This window comes from Pipistrellus hanaki, assembly GCF_964339955.1.
Source record: "Pipistrellus hanaki genome assembly, chromosome: 1".
Classification (NCBI taxonomy): domain Eukaryota; kingdom Metazoa; phylum Chordata; class Mammalia; order Chiroptera; family Vespertilionidae; genus Pipistrellus; species Pipistrellus hanaki.
The window spans coordinates 54,540,111-54,558,420 of NC_140503.1; the positions used below are offsets into that span (position 1 = coordinate 54,540,111).

Below are 18,310 nucleotides of genomic sequence, written 5' to 3' on the forward strand. Positions count from 1 at the left end.
CCGGCAACAGGCTGGAGCAGCGTGGGAGCCCGCGGAGAACAAAGGGGTGCCACAGGCCAACCTGCTGAGCTCCCAGGACAAGGAGGAAGAAACCAAAGAAGTTCTCAATGTGAAGAAATCAAGTGAGAGCAAATGATAGTAAAATTACTTAAGAAAGAATACAAAGAAGATCTTGAAAAATCAAAGACTAAGTCAGAACTCAACGCACCAGCCAACATTGCAATATAAATGCGTTTTGTTGTTTTTTTTTTAAAAAAGAAAAAAAAAAAAGGAAGAGAAAAAAGGGACAGAATGTTGGAACAGCGGCGACCAGGCCTAGAGTGGCCAGGCACAAGGCAGTGGCAGCTGGGCCCGGAGCAGCAGTGGCCAGGCCCCAGAACAGCAGCAGCCAGAACAAGAGCATCAACGGCCAGCACTGGAGCAGCCAGACCTGGGCAGTGGCAGCCAGGCCTGAGGCAGAGGCGGCCAAGCCCAGGGTGGCCAGTCCAGGAACACCCAGACACGGAGTGGCTGGGCCCGGAGAAGCCCGGCCCAGAGCAGCCGGGTTGGGAGCAGCCAGGCCCAGAACAGCAGTAGACAACCACGAAGAATCCAGGCTGGGAGCGGCCAGGCTCGGAGCAGCCGGGTCTGGTGCGGCCAGGCCCGGAGCAGCGGCGGCCAGGCTGGGAGCGGCCAGGCCCGGGGCAGCTGGGTCTGGTGTGGCCAGGCCTGGAGCAGCGGCTGCCAGGCTGGGAGCGGCCAGGCCCGGAGCAGCAGCTGCCAGGCTGGGAGCGGCCAGGCCCGGAGCAGCCGGGTCTGGTACGGCCAGGCCCGGAGCAGCGGCTGCCAGGCTGGGAGCGGCCAGGCCCGGAGCAGCCGGGTCTGGTGCGGCCAGGCCCGGAGCAGCGGCTGCCAGGCTGGGAGCGGCCAGGCCCGGAGCAGCCGGGTCTGGTGCGGCCAGGCCAGGAGCAGCGGCTGCCAGGCTGGGAGCGGCCAGGCCCGGAGCAGCCGGGTCTGGTGCGGCCAGGCCAGGAGCAGCGGCTGCCAGGCTGGGAGCGGCCAGGCCCGGAGCAGCCGGGTCTGGTGCGGCCAGGCCCGGAGCAGCGGCTGCCAGGCTGGGAGCGGCCAGGCCCGGAGCAGCCGGGTCTGGTGCGGCCAGGCCCGGAGCAGCGGCTGCCAGGCTGGGAGTGGCCAGGCCTGGAGAAGCGGCTGCCAGGCTGGGAGCGGCCAGGCCCGGAGCAGCCGGGTCTGGTGCGGCCAGGCCTGGAGCAGCGGTTGCCAGGCTGGGAGCGGCCAGGCCCGGAGCAGCCGGGTCTGGTGCGGCCAGGCCAGGAGCAGCGGCTGCCAGGCTGGGAGCGGCCAGGCCCGGAGCAGCAGCTGCCAGGCTGGGAGCGGCCAGGCCCGGAGCAGCCGGGTCTTGTGCGGCCAGGCCCGGAGCAGCGACTGCCAGGCTGGGAGCGGCCAGGCCCGGAGCAGCCGGGTCTTGTGCGGCCAGGCCCGGAGCAGCGGCTGCCAGGCTGGGAGCGGCCAGGCCCGGAGCAGCCGGGTCTGGTGCGGCCAGGCCAGGAGCAGCGGCTGCCAGGCTGGGAGCGGCCAGGCCCGGAGCAGCCGGGTCTGGTGCGGCCAGGCCAGGAGCAGCGGCTGCCAGGCTGGGAGCGGCCAGGCCCGGAGCAGCCGGGTCTGGTGCGGCCAGGCCAGGAGCAATGGCTGCCAGGCTGGGAGCAGCCAGGCCCGGAGCAGCGGCTGTCAGGCTGGGAGCCGCCAGGCCCGGAGCGGCCGGGACCGGAGCAACCGGGCCCAGAGCAGCCGGGTCGGGTGCGGCCAGGCCTGTAGCAGCAACAGCCAAGTCCAGAGCAACTAGGTCGGGAGCGGCAGTGACCAGACCCGGAGCAGCTGGTTGTGGAACGAACCAGAGCAACAGAGGCCAGGCCCGGAGCAGCCAGGCCCGAAACAGCACGCTCCTCGCCTGTACCTGCCCACGGCTGCCTCTCAGACATGGCTGGAAACTTTTGCGGGAACTTGAGGGTCTGCTGAATCAAGTGATGAAGGCTTAGATCTGGATGTGTTGAGTTAGTATAGCGCTGGGGTGTTGATCTGTGAGTGCCTTGGGTGGGGCCTGGATGAGGCTGGTTGACCTATTTGGAAATGTCTTTTGTGTGAAGTGTATCATTGGGCATGTGGAGGTATTATTGATATGAGATAATGCTAAGTAACAGATTTACTATCTGAAAAGGGATTTACTATCGGGGAAAGGGAGGGAGGAAGAGACTGAACATAAACTGTGCACCTATGGATGAGGACAATGGGTGATGGGGAGGGGGCGGAGGGTGGGGTGGGAACCTGGTGGAGGGGGGAAGAAATGAGGAACCTTTGTAATAATATGAACAATAAAGATTGATTTGAAAAAAAAAAAAAAAAAAAAAAAAAAAAAAAAAAAAAAGAAAGTATTGTGATCCAAAGAGAAAGCTAAAGAATTAATATTGCTTTGTAAATATTTTCTTGTTACATTTTTTCTGTTCTCATATAATTTAGTGTCTTGTTTTTTTTTTCTTTTTTTCTAGTTTATGTTATGATAGCAATTTTCTGCATAGCATCAGCAATGAGTCTATACAACTGTCTTGCTGCACTAATTCATAAGATTCCATATGGACAATGCACGTATGTATTTCTTATGAGGCATCCTGTAATGTTGGTTTTTGTAATATAAAACAACTAGAAGCCCAATGTACGAAGATTTCTGCTAGAATGAGCTTTCCTTTCCCTGGCTGCTGGCACTGCCTTTCCCCTCAGTCCCAACCCCTTTCCGCTCAGGCCCTGCCTTCCCACTGCCCAGAGGCTCTGAGAGACCAGGGGTGGGGTAGAATGCTGCAAGTGTCCTGCCTGCATCACTCAGCACCTGAGTATGCAAAAAACAAACAAACAAAAAACCTCGCCATCTTTGTTGGGTTAATTTGCATATCACTCCTGATTGGCTGGTGGCATAGTGAAGGTACAGTCAATTTACATATTTGCCTGTTGGGTAAGATACAAGAAAAATTTGGGAGTCTTATTTTATTTTATTTTATTTATTTATTTATTTAATATATTTTATTGATTTTTTACAGAGAGGAGAGAGGGATAGAGAGCCAGAAACGTCAATGAGAGAGAAACATCGACCAGGTGCCTCCTGCACATCCCTACTGGGGATGTGCCCACAACCAAGGCACATGCCCCTGACCGGAATCTAACCCGGGACCCTTCAGTCTCCAAGCCGATGCTCTATCCATTGAGCCAAACTGGTTTCGGCTGGGAGTCTTATTTTAAATCCGTGTAGTTAAGTATACATGTGGCTATTTAAATTTAAAATAGTTAAAATTAAATAAAGCCAAAACTGGTTTGGCTCAGTGGGTAGAGCGTAGGCCTGCAGACTGAAAGGTCCCAGGTTCGATTCCAGTTAAGGGCATGTACCTTGACTGCAGGCACATCCCCAATAGGGGGTTTGCAAGAGGCAGCTGATCAATGTTTCTCTCTCGTTGATGTTTCTAACTCTATTCCTCTCTCTTCCTCTCTAAAAAAAATCAATAAAATATATATTTTTTAATTAATTTAATTTAATTTAATTTAAAGTTTAGTTCCTCAGTTTCATTAGCCACATTCCAAGTGCTAAATTGCCACATGACCAGGCCGTTGTGGCTCAGTGATTGAGTATCAACCTATAAACCAAGAGGTTACAGTTTGATTCCCAGTTAGGGCACATGTCCAGGTTGTGGGCTCAATCCCCAGTGGATAGCATCCAGGAGGCAGCGAATCAATGATTCTCTCTCTTCATTAATGTTTCTATCTCTCGCTCCCTCTCCTTAAAGTCAATAAAAAATATTTTTAAAGAAATTGCCGCAGGGAGCCCCAATATGAAATATTTCTATTATCATAAGGTTTTATTGAACTTATGCATATTTTATTACTTTATTATTTTTATTTAAAATCAAGACTTTTAGATTGGTATTATAAAAGCTTTCTTGTGACTGTGTTAATATTTGTCATTTCTCACAGTAAATAAACATTTTATTTCATCTGCAAGGTAAACTAACCTATTACCACCTGTTTCTTTTGTTGTCCTTTTAGGATTGGGTGTCGTGGCAGAAGCATTGAAGTGAGGCTTATTTTTCTCGCTGGACTGTGCATAGCAATAGCTGCTGTTTGGGCTGTGTATAGAAATGAAGATAGGTATAACCACTTAGTTTATTTGCTTTTAGGTTATGGATGGATTATTTTATGCCTTGTCCTGATAATTACAGACAGTCCTCGGGTTACGTCAGACTCGACATATGTCGTTTCGTGGTTACATCGCCATCTTCCATTTATTTATTTAAAAAAAAAAAAAAGTTCTGTCATTTCCACGTGTGTACATATGTGCTTTATATTTTTATCATTTGTTTACCACAAGTAAATGTCAGTGATTGTTTTTTTTTTTTTTTTTTTTTTTACTGTTTCACTTCATTACCGCTGTGCATGTGCTCCCTGTGAGTGACATTGCTCCATAGGAACAGATCTGGAACATAACCTGAGGACCTACTGTATTCATTATTATTATTTATTATTATTATTATTATTATTATTATTATTATTATGGAAGTTTTGCTTTTATCCCAGAACATTATAGTTTTGAAAAAAGTTACATGTTAAATAAGTAGATTTTGTGTTAATGGTTTTGAGGTCATATAGAAAAGGAAATGTGAATCGTAATTTAAACATCTAAGCTAAAATAGACTTAATTACATATAGACTTAATTATGATGTAGCCATAATTAAGTACACAGTGGAATGCAGTGCAGCTATAAAGAATGAAGATCTCTGTGAATTGATATGCAGTCATTTCCAGAATATATTTTTAAGTGAAAAAAGTGCAAAAGAATATAAGTATACTAGAGTAGGCTACCTTTTATTTAATAAAGAAGGAGATATAAGAAAAACATACTGGTTTTCATCCATTTACAGGAAAGATAACCAGAAAAAAAATTATATTTAAGTTTATTTAATGTTTTATTAATGAAATTAGTAAAATCCAAAGGATTTAATACCCTAAAATTTGGGAGCGAAGTTCATATATTTTAGGCAGCTTCAGGTAAGATAAATCAATTGGGAATTATGCATATCGTTTTTTGATAGAGTATGTTGTATAGCTCCTGTTTCCTTTATGTTCTAGCAACCTATCCTTTGTTATATGTGACCTTTCTAGAAAGAGACATGTATAAATTCAAAGATTAAAGATAAATATCCATTTGTGTCTGATACACATTCTTCTGAGGTAGTCTTTCAACTTTTCCTTAGTATAGTAGTATTAATTATTCTATTAAGGCAGTAAATTACTAAATATGGAAAATAGAGGTTTTTTATTCTTTTGAAAAGTTCCATCTGAGGAATAGACTGACATATCTCAGAGGGGAGGGAGGTGGGGGGATGGGAAAAGATTAACCAAAGAACTTAATGCATATTTGCACAGCCCATGGACACAGATAATAGTGGGGTGAAGGCTGGGGTAGGGTGGAGAGAAAAGTGGGGGGAAATACTGTCAACAAAAAATAAACTTAAAGAATAGTTCCATCTGAAAGTAACTGGATAAAATAATAGAATAACTTCTTTTATTTTAGGTGGGCTTGGATTTTACAGGATATCTTGGGGATTGCTTTCTGCCTGAATTTAATTAAAACAATGAAGTTACCCAACTTCAAGGTAAGGTATACTTCTCTGACAGCTAAAATAATTGTTTCTCTCTCTGTTTTTTAAATTATTACTGATTTGAGAGAGAGAGAAAGAGAAAACCTAGAAAGAGAAAGAGAAAAATCGATGTGAGAGAAACATCAATCAGTTGCCTCCCATATGTACCCAGACTAGGAATCAAACCTGCAGCCTAGCTATGTGCCCTGACCAGGAATTGAACCTGCAGCCTTTTGGTATGTGGGACAATGCTCCAACCAACTGAGCCACTTGGCCAGGGCGATAATATTTTCTTTTAAAAACAACTTTACTGAGATATAATTTACATATAATAAAATGCACCCTTCTTAACTGTGAAGTTTATTGAAATTTTACAAATCTATAACTTTGTAACCACAGTCACAATCAAATTAAACATTTCTCATCTCTTCAAAAGCTCTATTGTGCCCTTTTGTAACCAATCCTAAACCACAGTCCCAGGTAACCACTGATTTGCTATCTAAAATATTCTAAATCATTTACATAATATGCCTAATTTAGAAAATTCTTACAGGACTAAATAACAGGGAAGAACATTTCTTTGGTCATTGATTCTTTTTTTATATGAAAAGAATAGGATAAAGAACATAGAAGTTTTAATGGGATTTGTAGACTAAAACTATAAATAGTAATAACCATTAATGCTTTTAAAAATAGTGTTCAAATGTATGTTCACATGTTTATTTATAACTTGAAAAACAATCTCTTAATTTAGATATGGGAAATTTGACCTTTAAATTTGTTTCTTTCAACAGTCATGTGTGATACTTCTAGGCCTTCTCCTCTTCTATGATGTGTTTTTTGTTTTCATAACACCATTCATCACAAAGGTATGATATTTTGAAACCCATGAGAAACATTCTAAAAGACGAGAATCTTAAACCTGCTCTTAGGTTATTGGTTTTGCAGATGTTTACCCTGAGTGAGTTCTAATTCTCTTAAGAAAATTGTCATTGAAATTAGGAATTTTTTTTCCCCAAGCCTTTAAGCCATTCTGCTAAATAAAAAATGTCTGCTGACTGATGTGAATGTGAGAATATCTATAAATTTGCTTCCTACCCTTTTTAAAGTATCTTTTCTTATTGTGAAACAGAAAATGTTTGCTGTAGATAAAATAGACAACAATAATGATGAAAATGTGGCATTGCTACTCCCATTTCTGTAGCTGTCATCTGAGAGCACCACACTGGCAATCTGAAGGCCTAACGTGTGCCCTCTAACCCTGGATAAGTCACATAGCTCTTTGTGCTTCAGTTTCCTAATCCATTGTGTGAAGGCATGTAGCTAGCATTTCATCCTCCCTCCTCCCTCTTCCATCAGTAAAATTCTTTTGGTCGCAACTAATAGAACCCAACTTACCCTTTCTGTACCAAAAAGGTCCTGTCTACCCAAGCTGTGTACAGAGGTCAGGATGGGGCTGGCCTCAGCAGAAACGAGACACTGGGCTACATCTGGTCCTTTCTGCTTCTGTCCATGTGTTCACAGTCTCAGACTGGCTTTTTCCATGATGTTAGAATCCTAACAACTGGTGTCTCCTGGGTCATCTGTTTGCAGCTCTGCCTCTAGCTCCTCAGTAAAATGAAGGTGCTGTTCTCAGTATAAGGGAGAGGTGTTGGGTGGATGTTGTAGTCTTACTTGCCCAATTTTTCTATTTTGTCCTTATTCCTACCTCATGAATATATTTTAAATTATTGTTTAATTCACCCACTTCCCCTATTTTATTTTGCTTTCTATCATCTCTTTATTCTTTATTACTTTCACATATTTAATATTTGATATTATAATCACTTCCCCCCCCCCCCATTAGTTCTTTATTCATTCTTTAGCCCCTGCCATCTGTAAAACTCTGCACTTCCAGTAGGTACTTGCTATAATGGCATAAGCCAAACATGTGCCCCATTGGGGAGCTAAAATTGCCCTAAGTCACAGCTACCCCAACTGTCTTACTAGCATCTTTCTGTGCCTTGATGATGAGCCATTTGACTAATTGATTTTATTTGCAATAGTACCATACAAAAGCATAGAACTATTATTACGGATTATAACAAAAATTGTTAACTTATTAAAGCATGTTTTAAAGTTCGATCTAAAGTTGTCCTAGCTTGTATCAATGTATTTGGCTTAATAAAATGTTCCTATAAGGCACTTCATCAGAGATCTTATATTGAAAGTAAACCATTCTCTCTAGAAAGCCATTGTCATAGGCCAACAGATTGTCATAGTGTATGACACATAAATTTTACAGTGGCTATAGCTATATAGATTCTTGTTTTAAAATAATTTTTCCATTCTGTTTTAACATTAGCATTACTTTTTAAATGTCAAACATGTCTGCCAGCAAACCATTTCCAATCTCTATGCATAGAAAGCTTTTGAATTTTAAAAGTATAGGGTAATAATAAAGATGTCTTTGAGCTCTCTTTCTTCCTTCTGTGCTTAGGGAATTCTTTATCTCCTTTTTTTCCATCTTAGTTCCCACCAACTAGGAATTCCTAGTAGTCTGATCACGTGGAAAGATTGAAGTGCTCTTAGCTCTGTTCATTGTTACAGACTTACTTTAACACTGACTTCTCAGTCTGGTTTGTTTTTATTGAAGTAATAGACCTTTTAGTAGGTAATTCAAAATGAAAGTCAGATATGCAATTTCTTACTTTTGTTGTTCTCACTGAAAATTTCAAGGATTAAATATTGTACAGTCTAAACATGTTCTCAGCCCTGGAATTAGTAAACTTTTAAAGAGTTAGCAGGGCCAGTGTCTATTAGTACTGACAATAAGAGCCTGTCTTCATTTTTGTTGTTAATCCTCTCTCGAGGATATTTTACCATTGGTTTTTAGAGAGGGAGGAAGGGAGGAGGAGAGACAGGGAGAGAGAAATGTCAATTGGTTGCTTCCCCACACGCAACCTGAGGAGGGCCGGGGATTGATCCTACAACCAAGGTGCGTGCCCTTGACCAGAATCGAACCTGGCACGCTCAGTCTGCGGTTTAATGCTCTATCCACTGAGCCAAACTAGCTAGGGCATCATTTTTTATTTCACACACTATAGTTTTTGTTATAGTATTTTGCAGATAGTAGTTACTCAAATATCTTGGACTGTTTGAGAGGATATTGATGATGTTCTTCAGTTAAATGTTTTAAATAACAATTAGGAAACAAGCCAAATTCTTTTAATTAAAAGTTGAATCACACAATGGAAGATTGCTGTAAGGAACTGTATTCAATATTAGTTTATTTTTCTAAATTCTGTAACTTAACCCTCCAGTAACCTGAAGCTTAACATGAGGAAAAGATTCCTCTAGCTCGGGACTTTATCCTTCTATCTCTTAGCTCGGGTATCAGCAAAGTACTCCTAAAAACACTCCACTGATTTCTCCTTTGCACCCACCCACATGTAAAATACTATTGTTTGTAAATCAATTTTCCTAAACTTCAGCATTAATTTACCTTCCCACTACCTGTTTTGGTGACATATTTATCCTAATATTATAGAAAGCTCGCTACCTCAGAATGTTTCCCCTCTCCACAGCAAACTTGGCTGGCAGGAAATAACTTTTTAATGAGCTCGTCACAGAGCCCACATAACAAGCCTGAGCCAGACACAAGGGAGAGAACTCAGCTAAGGTTAATGTTTTGGTTGGGACATAAAAGCAGGCAGGGCTGACATTGGACAGGAGTTAGTCTTGAGAAGCATCTCAAGTTCTTTAGGGCTGGGTCTCTTCAAGTTTGGCTTCGTTGTTTTGTTACTGTGGGGAGTAGCCAGAGATCAAATGTATATTTATTCAAATAAAGTTACCAATATTGAATACAAATCTAAATATTAAAAAATGAATATTATCTGTCAGATTCTGAAAATTGTTGAGTTCTGATAAAGAGGAACAGTGTTGCTAGGTGGATTTTGTTTCAGATTACTCCAATTTTTGTTATCTACAGAGACTGTTTAAGGAAAAAAAGTTGTATTTTATTTAGTTAGTTTTAAAATGTTTTTTAATTGATTTCAGGGAGGAAGGAAGAGGGGAAGAGAGAGAAACATCGATGATGAGAAAGAATCATTGATTGGCTGCCTCCTGCATGCCCCTTACTGGGGATTGAGCCCACAACCTGGGCATATGTCCTGACCTGGAATAGAACTGTGACCTCTTGGTTCATACATTGGCACTAACCATGTACCACAGCAGCTGGGCTTGGGGTGCATTTAAAAAATTAATTTATGGTAGGCCATAATCCACAGGGCCAAATCATTCTTGAATACTGTTAGATTATTCTCTTTAAATGATTGGACAATTTCTTTCATCTTCTCGATTTTAGAACGGCGAGAGTATCATGGTTGAACTTGCAGCTGGACCTTTTGGAAATAACGAAAAGGTAGCGATGGCAGCTAAACAGAACTGGCTGCCAGTGTATGTATGTGTGTCCAGTTAATAATTTGCCTCCCTATGTAATTAATTTGTCATGTAGTGCATGTCCAGGTATTGTAAAACTTTATTTCTCACAAAATATAGCCCTTTTCTTAGTTATTCTAAATTATTAAATACCTATTGACTTGGGTTTCATCCTAGAATGATGGAAACTTGGTGGAAGCCACTGCTCAGCCCTCAGCTCCCCATGAGAAAGTAAGGATTGTATTTCAGATATGTTCATTGGACTTTAAATTATAGCCTCTGAGACAAGACTCTTCTTTGGGGGAAAAAATCCAGATTAAAAAAAAAATTTTTTTTTTCAAAGCCTGAGTCATATTTTTGCTAAAAATTGAAAAGAGGTTAGATGTGGGGATACTAGAATTAATACTGTTAACCCTACACAGGTTTCATTTTTCCAAAACCACATGTCTCTTTCTTTTACGCTTCCTACACATTCAGAATATATGTGTCTAGTTTATGTTTTCCAATTTCAAGTTCTTCTAAATGTCAGTTTTAAAATGTTAAAACAATCATTCTAATATTAATTCTTCCTTTCCTAATAGGTTTGGGTAAAAATTCCCAAGAGGGTTTATTGATGACTCTTTTTTATCTTTTTTCTTTTTTAAATAATTATAGTTACCAGTAGTCATCAAAGTACCAAAGCTGGCATATTTCTCAGTAATGAGTGTATGCCCCATGCCAGTTTCCATATTGGGTTTTGGAGACATTATTGTACCAGGTAAGCAATTGTTTGTAACAGTTTCAGTAAAAAATACAAATCATTTCAATTTGTCAAATGTATTGTATTTGTTAAAAGTTACCTACTCTGTATTAAGTATTTCTTGGCTATAGACAGAGCTGGGATCAATAATAAAGAAAGTAAAAACATTTTGAGTGGTAGAAGACAAGCCCAGTTGGTAACAACCAAAGTTTATCTTCCATGGCTCAAAAAGTCTCTTAGAGGAAGCAACTAGAATCAGTTTGACCTTCTTCCTTAAGGAAGTATAATATATTCAAAACTCTTTAAAATTTTAATAATACTAAATATATTGTAATTTCCGTTACTTCTGTTTTTAAATAATAGTTATGTTTTAGGAAAAGTTATTTAGAAACATAGTAAACATTGCCCTATAGGGTACTGCAATTCAAAACAATATAGCATATGCCATATGGATTTGACCAGCTTTTAACATGTCTTCTCTGACAGTTTTTGCAACTCTGCATTATTTTCTTCACTGGGCTACCTATAGAATAAAATTCACCCTAGCCTACTGAAAATATAGTTTAGAAATATTTCTCCATTAGCTGACATTTTGTCCTTCCTCATCTTTCTTTTTGTTTCCCTAAGTCCTAAGTGCCTGTGGATGGGTAAAAAGTACTAGCTCTTATGAAAAATACACACACACACACACACACACACCAAAAAAACATTTTATTTACATAGTAAAGCCAAGTAGAGAGAAAATAGAACAGCATTGTGTTATTAGTTGTGGTGGTTTTAAGAAAATAACATGGAGTGTTTTTTCTTTTAAGGCCTGTTGATTGCATTCTGTAGAAGATTTGATCAGCAGACTAATTCTTCTTCTTCTATATACTATGTCTCCTCCACAATTGGTAACTATTATTATTATTATTATTATTATTATTATTATTTTGAATTGTGTTATATGTAGGAAAAGGTAGAGGTCTAAAAATAAGGAGCTCTAAATTCTAATTCGTCATCACTAACTAATAAATAAGACAAATATTTTTTCCCATCAAAAAGGAATAATTATACTTTACTACCTACTTCACAAGGTTTTTGAGACTTAAAATGGAAATTATATGTGAAAGAAAAACATTACATTTTATATGTAAGATGCTTATTAGAGCACCTGGCACACAAGTAGTCAAATTATATAGTACTAGATTTTTAAAAATACGGATAACTACATATTTATATAAATGAATTTATGGCACAATAACATCTCACCTACAACAGCAAGTAGTTGTTACTTATCTCTGTGTTTCTATTGTTGAGAACAGAAAGGAGGAAGGAAGCCAAAAATACTACTTTGGAGATATCAAATAGATATATCAAAGTACGTACACCAAAGTTGGTTTTTATTTTTTTAATATATTTTATTGATTTTTTTACAGAGAGGAAAGGAGAGGGATAGAGAGCTAGAAACATCGATGAGGGAGAAACATCAATCAGCTGCCTCCTGCACACCATCTACCGGGAATGTGCCCACAACCAATGTACATGCCCTTGACCGAATCGAACCCGGGACCCTTCAGTCTGTAGGCCGACACTCTATCCACTGAGCCAAACCAGTTTCGGCCACCAGAGTTCTTTTAGGTAAATGGCCTGCACCAGAGCCATTTACTAGTAGGTACCATTCTGGCAAGGTTTTCAATTCCACAGTCGAATTAAATCTAGAAAATTAAAATTGTAGGTTAGCAATAGAAAATGGTGTTGCTAGAAATAGGTACCTGATAACTAGAAACAATAAGTGAATGAAGAGATAAAAAATGAAAAAAGAAGACGATTCAGGCCATTAAGTGTGCACTCTGTAAGGGCGTTAACAAATTAAGAATCTAATGCCAGTTACTGTGATACAGTAAAAGAACACTCCATGAAAGGTGAATAATAGGGACTGTCAGTTCTGCTGTGTCACTTTGGCCAGCTCACTTCACTCCCCTGGCCCTCCATTGCCTCATCTGTAAAATGAGGTAGACTCAGTTGTCTATAAAGGCCCTTCCAGCTCCAATATTCTCAGATTCCATCTTCAAAATGAGACCCTGAGTCATTAAGAAAAGATGAAATGATATTTGGTATTCTCTTGTTGCACAAGACAAGGAAATACATAATTAATGTGAAGATTTTTTTTCAAAGCAACCATTAGTACCTACAGGTCCCAATTTTAGTTATCTAAAATGTGAGACAACTCAAAATCCTTAATGGTGACAGGTACATGAGACATTTTTTGAATTATTATATTTATCTAGTAGAGGCCCATTGCACAATATTCATGCAAGAATAGGCTTTCCTGCCGAAACCCATTCGGCTCAGTGGATAGAGCGTTGGCCTGCGGACTGAAGGGTCCCGGGTTCAATTCCAGTCAAGGGCATGTACCTTGGTTGCAGGCACATCCCCAGTAAGGGGTGTGCAAGAAGCAGCTGGTCGGTGTTTCTTTCTCATCGATGTTTCTAACTCTATCCCTCTCTCTTTATCTCTGTAAAAAATCAATAAAATTTTTTTTTTTTTTTTTTTTAAAGAGCCGAGACCAGTTTGGCTCAATGGATAGAGTGTTGGCTTGGGGATTGAAGGATTCCGGGTTCGATTCCAGTCAAGGGCATGTACCTTGGTTGCGGGCATATCCCCAGTAGGGGGTGTGCAAGAGGCAGCTGATCAATGACTCTCTCTCATTGATGTTTCTAACTCTCTCTCTCTCTCCCTTCCTCTCTGTACAAAATCAATAAAATATATTTAAAAAAAAAAAAAAAGAATACCGAGAAGCTTTCCTTTCCCTGACTTCATTCCCAGCCACCCGGGAGCTGGCAAGTCCCCGCCTCTGTCCAGAGCACTGCTCATTTAACTCCCTCTGCTGCCGCCCCCCCCCCCAGAGGCATCTAGCCCCTCTGAGCCTGCATATGCAAATCAACCCACCATCTTTGTTGAGTTAATTTGCATACTCACTCTGATTGGCTGTGGGTATGATGGCGGTATGGTCAATTTACGTTTGTCTATTATTAGGTAAGATGATTGATGGTTAGAATTTATACTAATCAGTTTCCATATTTTTCAAAAGCCCTATCGAATGTCTCTCCTAATTACTGTCTAGGAAAATAATGAAATTATGAAAAGAAGTCATAGGAAAAATCATCCTCAAATACTTGAAAACCAGTACTTCAACTAGGGATTTTAAAAATCCACCTTTGGCCCGCCTGGCATGACTCAGTGGTTGAGCATTGATCTATGAGCCAGGAGGTCACGGTTCAGTTCTCGGACTGGGCACATGCCTGGGTTCCAGGCTCAATCCCCAGTAGGTGGTGTGCAGCAGGCAGCTGATACATGATTCTCTCTCATCATTGATGTTTCTGTCTCTCTCCCTCTTCCTTCCTCTCTGAAATGAATAGAAATAAAAAACAAAAAATAATTTAAAAGAAGCTCTAGCTGATTTGGCTCAATGGACAGAGGGTCACCCTGCAGACTGTAAGGTTCCAGGTTCGTTTCCAGTTAAAGGCACATGCTTGGGTTATGGCCTTGATCCTCAGTAGGGGGCTTGCAGAAGGCAGCCGATCTTTTATTCTCTTTCATGATTGATATTTTGGTCTCCCTTCCTCTTTCTGAAATCAATAGAAAAATATATTTTTAAATATTTTAAAATCCACCTTTGGAAGCATTCAGAAATGACTGATATTTGGTATTCTTTTTGCAGCCTATGCTGTTGGCATGATAATTACCTTTGTTGTTCTGGTGCTGATGAAAAAGGGGCAACCTGCTCTCCTCTATTTAGTACCGTGCACACTTATTACTGCCTCAATTGTTGCTTGGAGACGTAAAGAAATGAAAAAGTTCTGGAAAGGAAACAGCTATCAGGTATGTGCTTGTATCTTAGATGCCAAGTTATCTTATGAAATAATTCAGTGACTAACTTTGGCTGGAACTGCCTATATATATATCTAAGCTCTTATGTGCCAAATATTTATCTTGGATCTCTTAGGATGTCCTTTAAGTTTTTTCCACTACTGCCCCTTCCTGTCCACCTGCTGCATCATCAGTTTTCATCACCACTGCAATCTGATGCCAAAATCCTGGTGACTCAGGAAGGAGTGGGAGGTCATCAGGCAAAAGCAAAACACATTTCAACATGTTTTCAGAATGCACACTAAAGTAGATTTCATGGAATATAAAACTATGTTTAACTACTGGATTTGAGACTGACATTACCTATTTAGAGTGAGGGTCCTAAGGTTTTGCAGTTAAAAAGTATACCCTTGTCCTGCCCAGTGTGGCTCAGTTGGTTGGAGCATCATCCCATATAACAGAAGGTTGCAAGTTTGATCCCAGGTTGGTCATGTACAGAAGGCAAGTGATTGATGTTTCTCTCTCTGTTTCCTTCCCCCCCCCCCCCCCCAAAAAAAAAAAAAATCATTAAAAAAAACAAACACATATTCTCGGGTGAGGATTAAAAAAAAAGTATGCCCTCTTCAACATCTAAATGGGCCTAAATAAATTAAATAGGACGCTCATTTCAGATTGAGCTTTTTGTAAAATTCTAAGACACAAAAATTCTTAATACCAGACTACTGTGTTTGACTTGTATCTTCATTGAAGTTAAACTCCTTTCTCCTTTTTCTGAATGTCTTGGTATTCCACTAAAATCTCTTTGCATTGAAATGTAAGAGGGTTGGGAAACCCTAGCCATGGAGGTCAGGGTCATGGCATTGATCCCTTCACGAGGCAGTTAGTGCTGCTTTGCCCTATTACCACAAACTGCACTCCTCCACCCATCCCCCCATGCATGTGTGTCAGTGGTCACATGAACAAAACAAAGGTACTTTGGGTGGATGACGCCATTCTATTAGTAGATAAACAGTCCAAAGTTCATATTCATCTTGTAGTTGGTCTGTAATATCACCTTTATTTAACAAGAGGTGATTAACACATTAAGTTAGACCAATTAGAAAAGCACTGGTCTGGAATTCTTTTTTGATAAATTTTGTAATTTCTCTGAAATTTAGATAAAAGTAACAACACCTGCCTTAGCTACCTCACAATGCCATTGTCTCAAAATGTAGTATTTATACACATAGAATTAATTTATAGTCACAAGATCTGTGACTAAACTAGTAAGATAGCTTGCAACTTTTCCATTAAGAGGACACAGAATTTTTACTTTTACAGATTAAAAATAATAAAGTATATCCTACAACACATATTCTACTGCTATACTAGCCTTTGAAAGCCACAACCCAATAAATGCTCTTCATCCTCATTTTTGAAAAATAAATTGTTATTGATTTCAGAGAGGAAGGGAGAGGGGAAGAGGAGAGAGGGAGAAATATTGATAAGTGGAAATCAATGATTGGTTGCCTCCTACACATCCCTTACTGGGAATCAAACTATGACCTCATGGTTCATATGTCAATGCTCAACCACTGAGTCACACCAGCCAGGCTCTTCATCATCATTTAAAAAATAATAATTTTAGCCGGGACCGGTTTGGCTCAATGGATAGAGCGTCGGCTTGGGGACTGAAGGGTCCCGAGTTCGATTCCGGTCAAGGGCATGTACCTTGGTTGCGGACACATCCCCAGTAGGGGATGTGCAAGAGGCAGCTGATCGATGACTCTCTCTCGTCGATGTTTCTAACTCTCTATCTCTTTCCCTTCCTCTCTGTACAAAATCAATAAAATATATTTTTTTAAAAAATAAAAAATAATTTTATATTTTTTCATCTAGCAAATATTTATTGAGCAGTTCTGTGACTCAGGTACTATTTTAGCTGGTGATAAAATATGAACAAGTTAGAAACAGGTCTAGTCTCATGACCTCTTAGAAGTGAGAGTGCCATGGGGGATACAGATGGCGTCACTAATGATACAGTGTGATAATTGTACTAGTTATGGTAGGTGCCATGAAAGCTAGCAAGGGATACCCAGTGCTTATAAGTTCATGAGCGAGTCAAAGGTGATTTGTGGAAGGCTTTAAAGAATGTTAAATTTGCCCAGGCAGTGTTGTTCAGTGGTTGGGTGTTGACCTATGAACCAAGAGGTCACTGTTCGATTCCCAGTCAGGGCACATGCCCATGTTGGGGGTTGGAACCTCAGTAGGGGGCATGCAGGAGGCATCTGATGAATGATTCTCTCTCATCATTGATATTTCTGATTCTTCCTTTTCCCTTCCTCTTTCTGAAATCAATAAAAATATATTTAAAATTTTTTTTTTTTAATTTTTAACTCTATGTTGAGACTTTAACTGAGCCAGGTATTCCATGTTGAGGAAGCCATGTCTTCAAAGACTTGAGGGAAGCGAGTATGGCACATTCTAGGAACCAAAGACTAGAGTATGGCACATTCTAGGAACCAAATGTGGTTTAGGATGACTATAATGTTGAGTAAGCATTACCAGGGGAGCTGTAGGAAATGAAAACTGGGGAAGGAGCCCTAACCAGTTTGGCTCAGTGGATAGAGCATCGACTTGCGGACTCAAGGGTCCCAGGTTCGATTCTGGTCAAAGGCATGTACCTTGGTTGTGGGCACATACCCAGTGGGGAGTGTGCAGGAGGCAGCTGATGGATGTTTCTCTCATATCGATGTTTCTACTCTTTATCCCTCTCCTTTCCGCTCTGTAAAAAATCAATAAAACATATTTAAAAAAAAAAAAAATTTAGAGTGTTGCTCAGTAGTTAGAGTGTCAGCCTGCGCACCAAAGGGGCTTGAGTTCAATTCCTAGTGCCAGCTATTACAATGAGAATCAATACTAGCCAGAATTAGGAAGGCAGAGCGATTTGAGAGAGGTGAACAAAGTCAAGAGAAATTAAGCGGCAAGATTAAAAGGGTGTAATGCAATAGATAGAAGTGAGCAAAGTCAAGAGAAATAAAGTCATAATTAATGAGGTGTGGTAATAGATTCAATGGAGGGGGAGGAAAAGGAAGTAAAGTCCAAGGTTTCTAGCTTAAGTAACTGAGTGGGTGGATGGTGATATCATTCACTGAGATAAAGAACGGCAGCAAATTTGAGGAAAAAGATGATAAATTCAGTGTTGGACAAGTTAAATGTTGAATATGAATTCAATCTTGAACATTTCAAAATATCTGTAGGACCAGGAAGAAATACTAGGCAGTTGAATAAATGTCCCTTGATGTGCAAAAGACAGGCCAAAGTAGAGATAGAAATTTGGGAGTGTCATCAACATACTTAAAGAGTGAGTGAGAGCATAGAGGGAGAGAAAAGACTCGGGAAGAATTGTGAGCAAGAGGTTTCTAACTCTTAGGGCACCTATCTGATTAACTGATTGTGATGGACAACATGGGGGATTTTGTTTAGGGTTAGCATTAAAACTTAGGTTAGACATTAAATTTGGGATTGTTAGTGAGAGCACATATGATATCTTACAGAAGTAAATGTATTTCTTGTTATTTGCATTTTATTCTTCTAAAATTGTCCCTTCTCTTTGATACAGATGGGGCAAAAATAGTTTTATAGTTG

General features: G+C 40.4%; 1 protein-coding gene across 7 annotated transcripts in view; it reads left to right on the plus strand.

The window, feature by feature from the left end:
- Positions 1-18,310, plus strand: part of SPPL2A (signal peptide peptidase like 2A) — a 53,126-nt gene that overhangs the window by 23,293 nt on the left and 11,523 nt on the right. For 4 of the 7 annotated variants that reach the window (XM_084894265.1, XM_084894264.1, XM_084894268.1 and 1 more), the window contains exons 7-15: positions 2,541-2,637; positions 4,081-4,182; positions 5,607-5,688; positions 6,468-6,542; positions 10,019-10,075; positions 10,270-10,323; positions 10,747-10,849; positions 11,644-11,724; positions 14,535-14,695. In XM_084894265.1, the coding sequence (XP_084750391.1) occupies positions 2,541-2,637; positions 4,081-4,182; positions 5,607-5,688; positions 6,468-6,542; positions 10,019-10,075; positions 10,270-10,323; positions 10,747-10,849; positions 11,644-11,724; positions 14,535-14,695 (812 nt within the window). The remainder of the gene's footprint in view (positions 1-2,540; positions 2,638-4,080; positions 4,183-5,606; positions 5,689-6,467; positions 6,543-10,018; positions 10,076-10,269; positions 10,324-10,746; positions 10,850-11,643; positions 11,725-14,534; positions 14,696-18,310) is intronic. The other 3 variants (XM_084894269.1, XM_084894270.1, XM_084894266.1) reach the window with 1 other exon arrangement.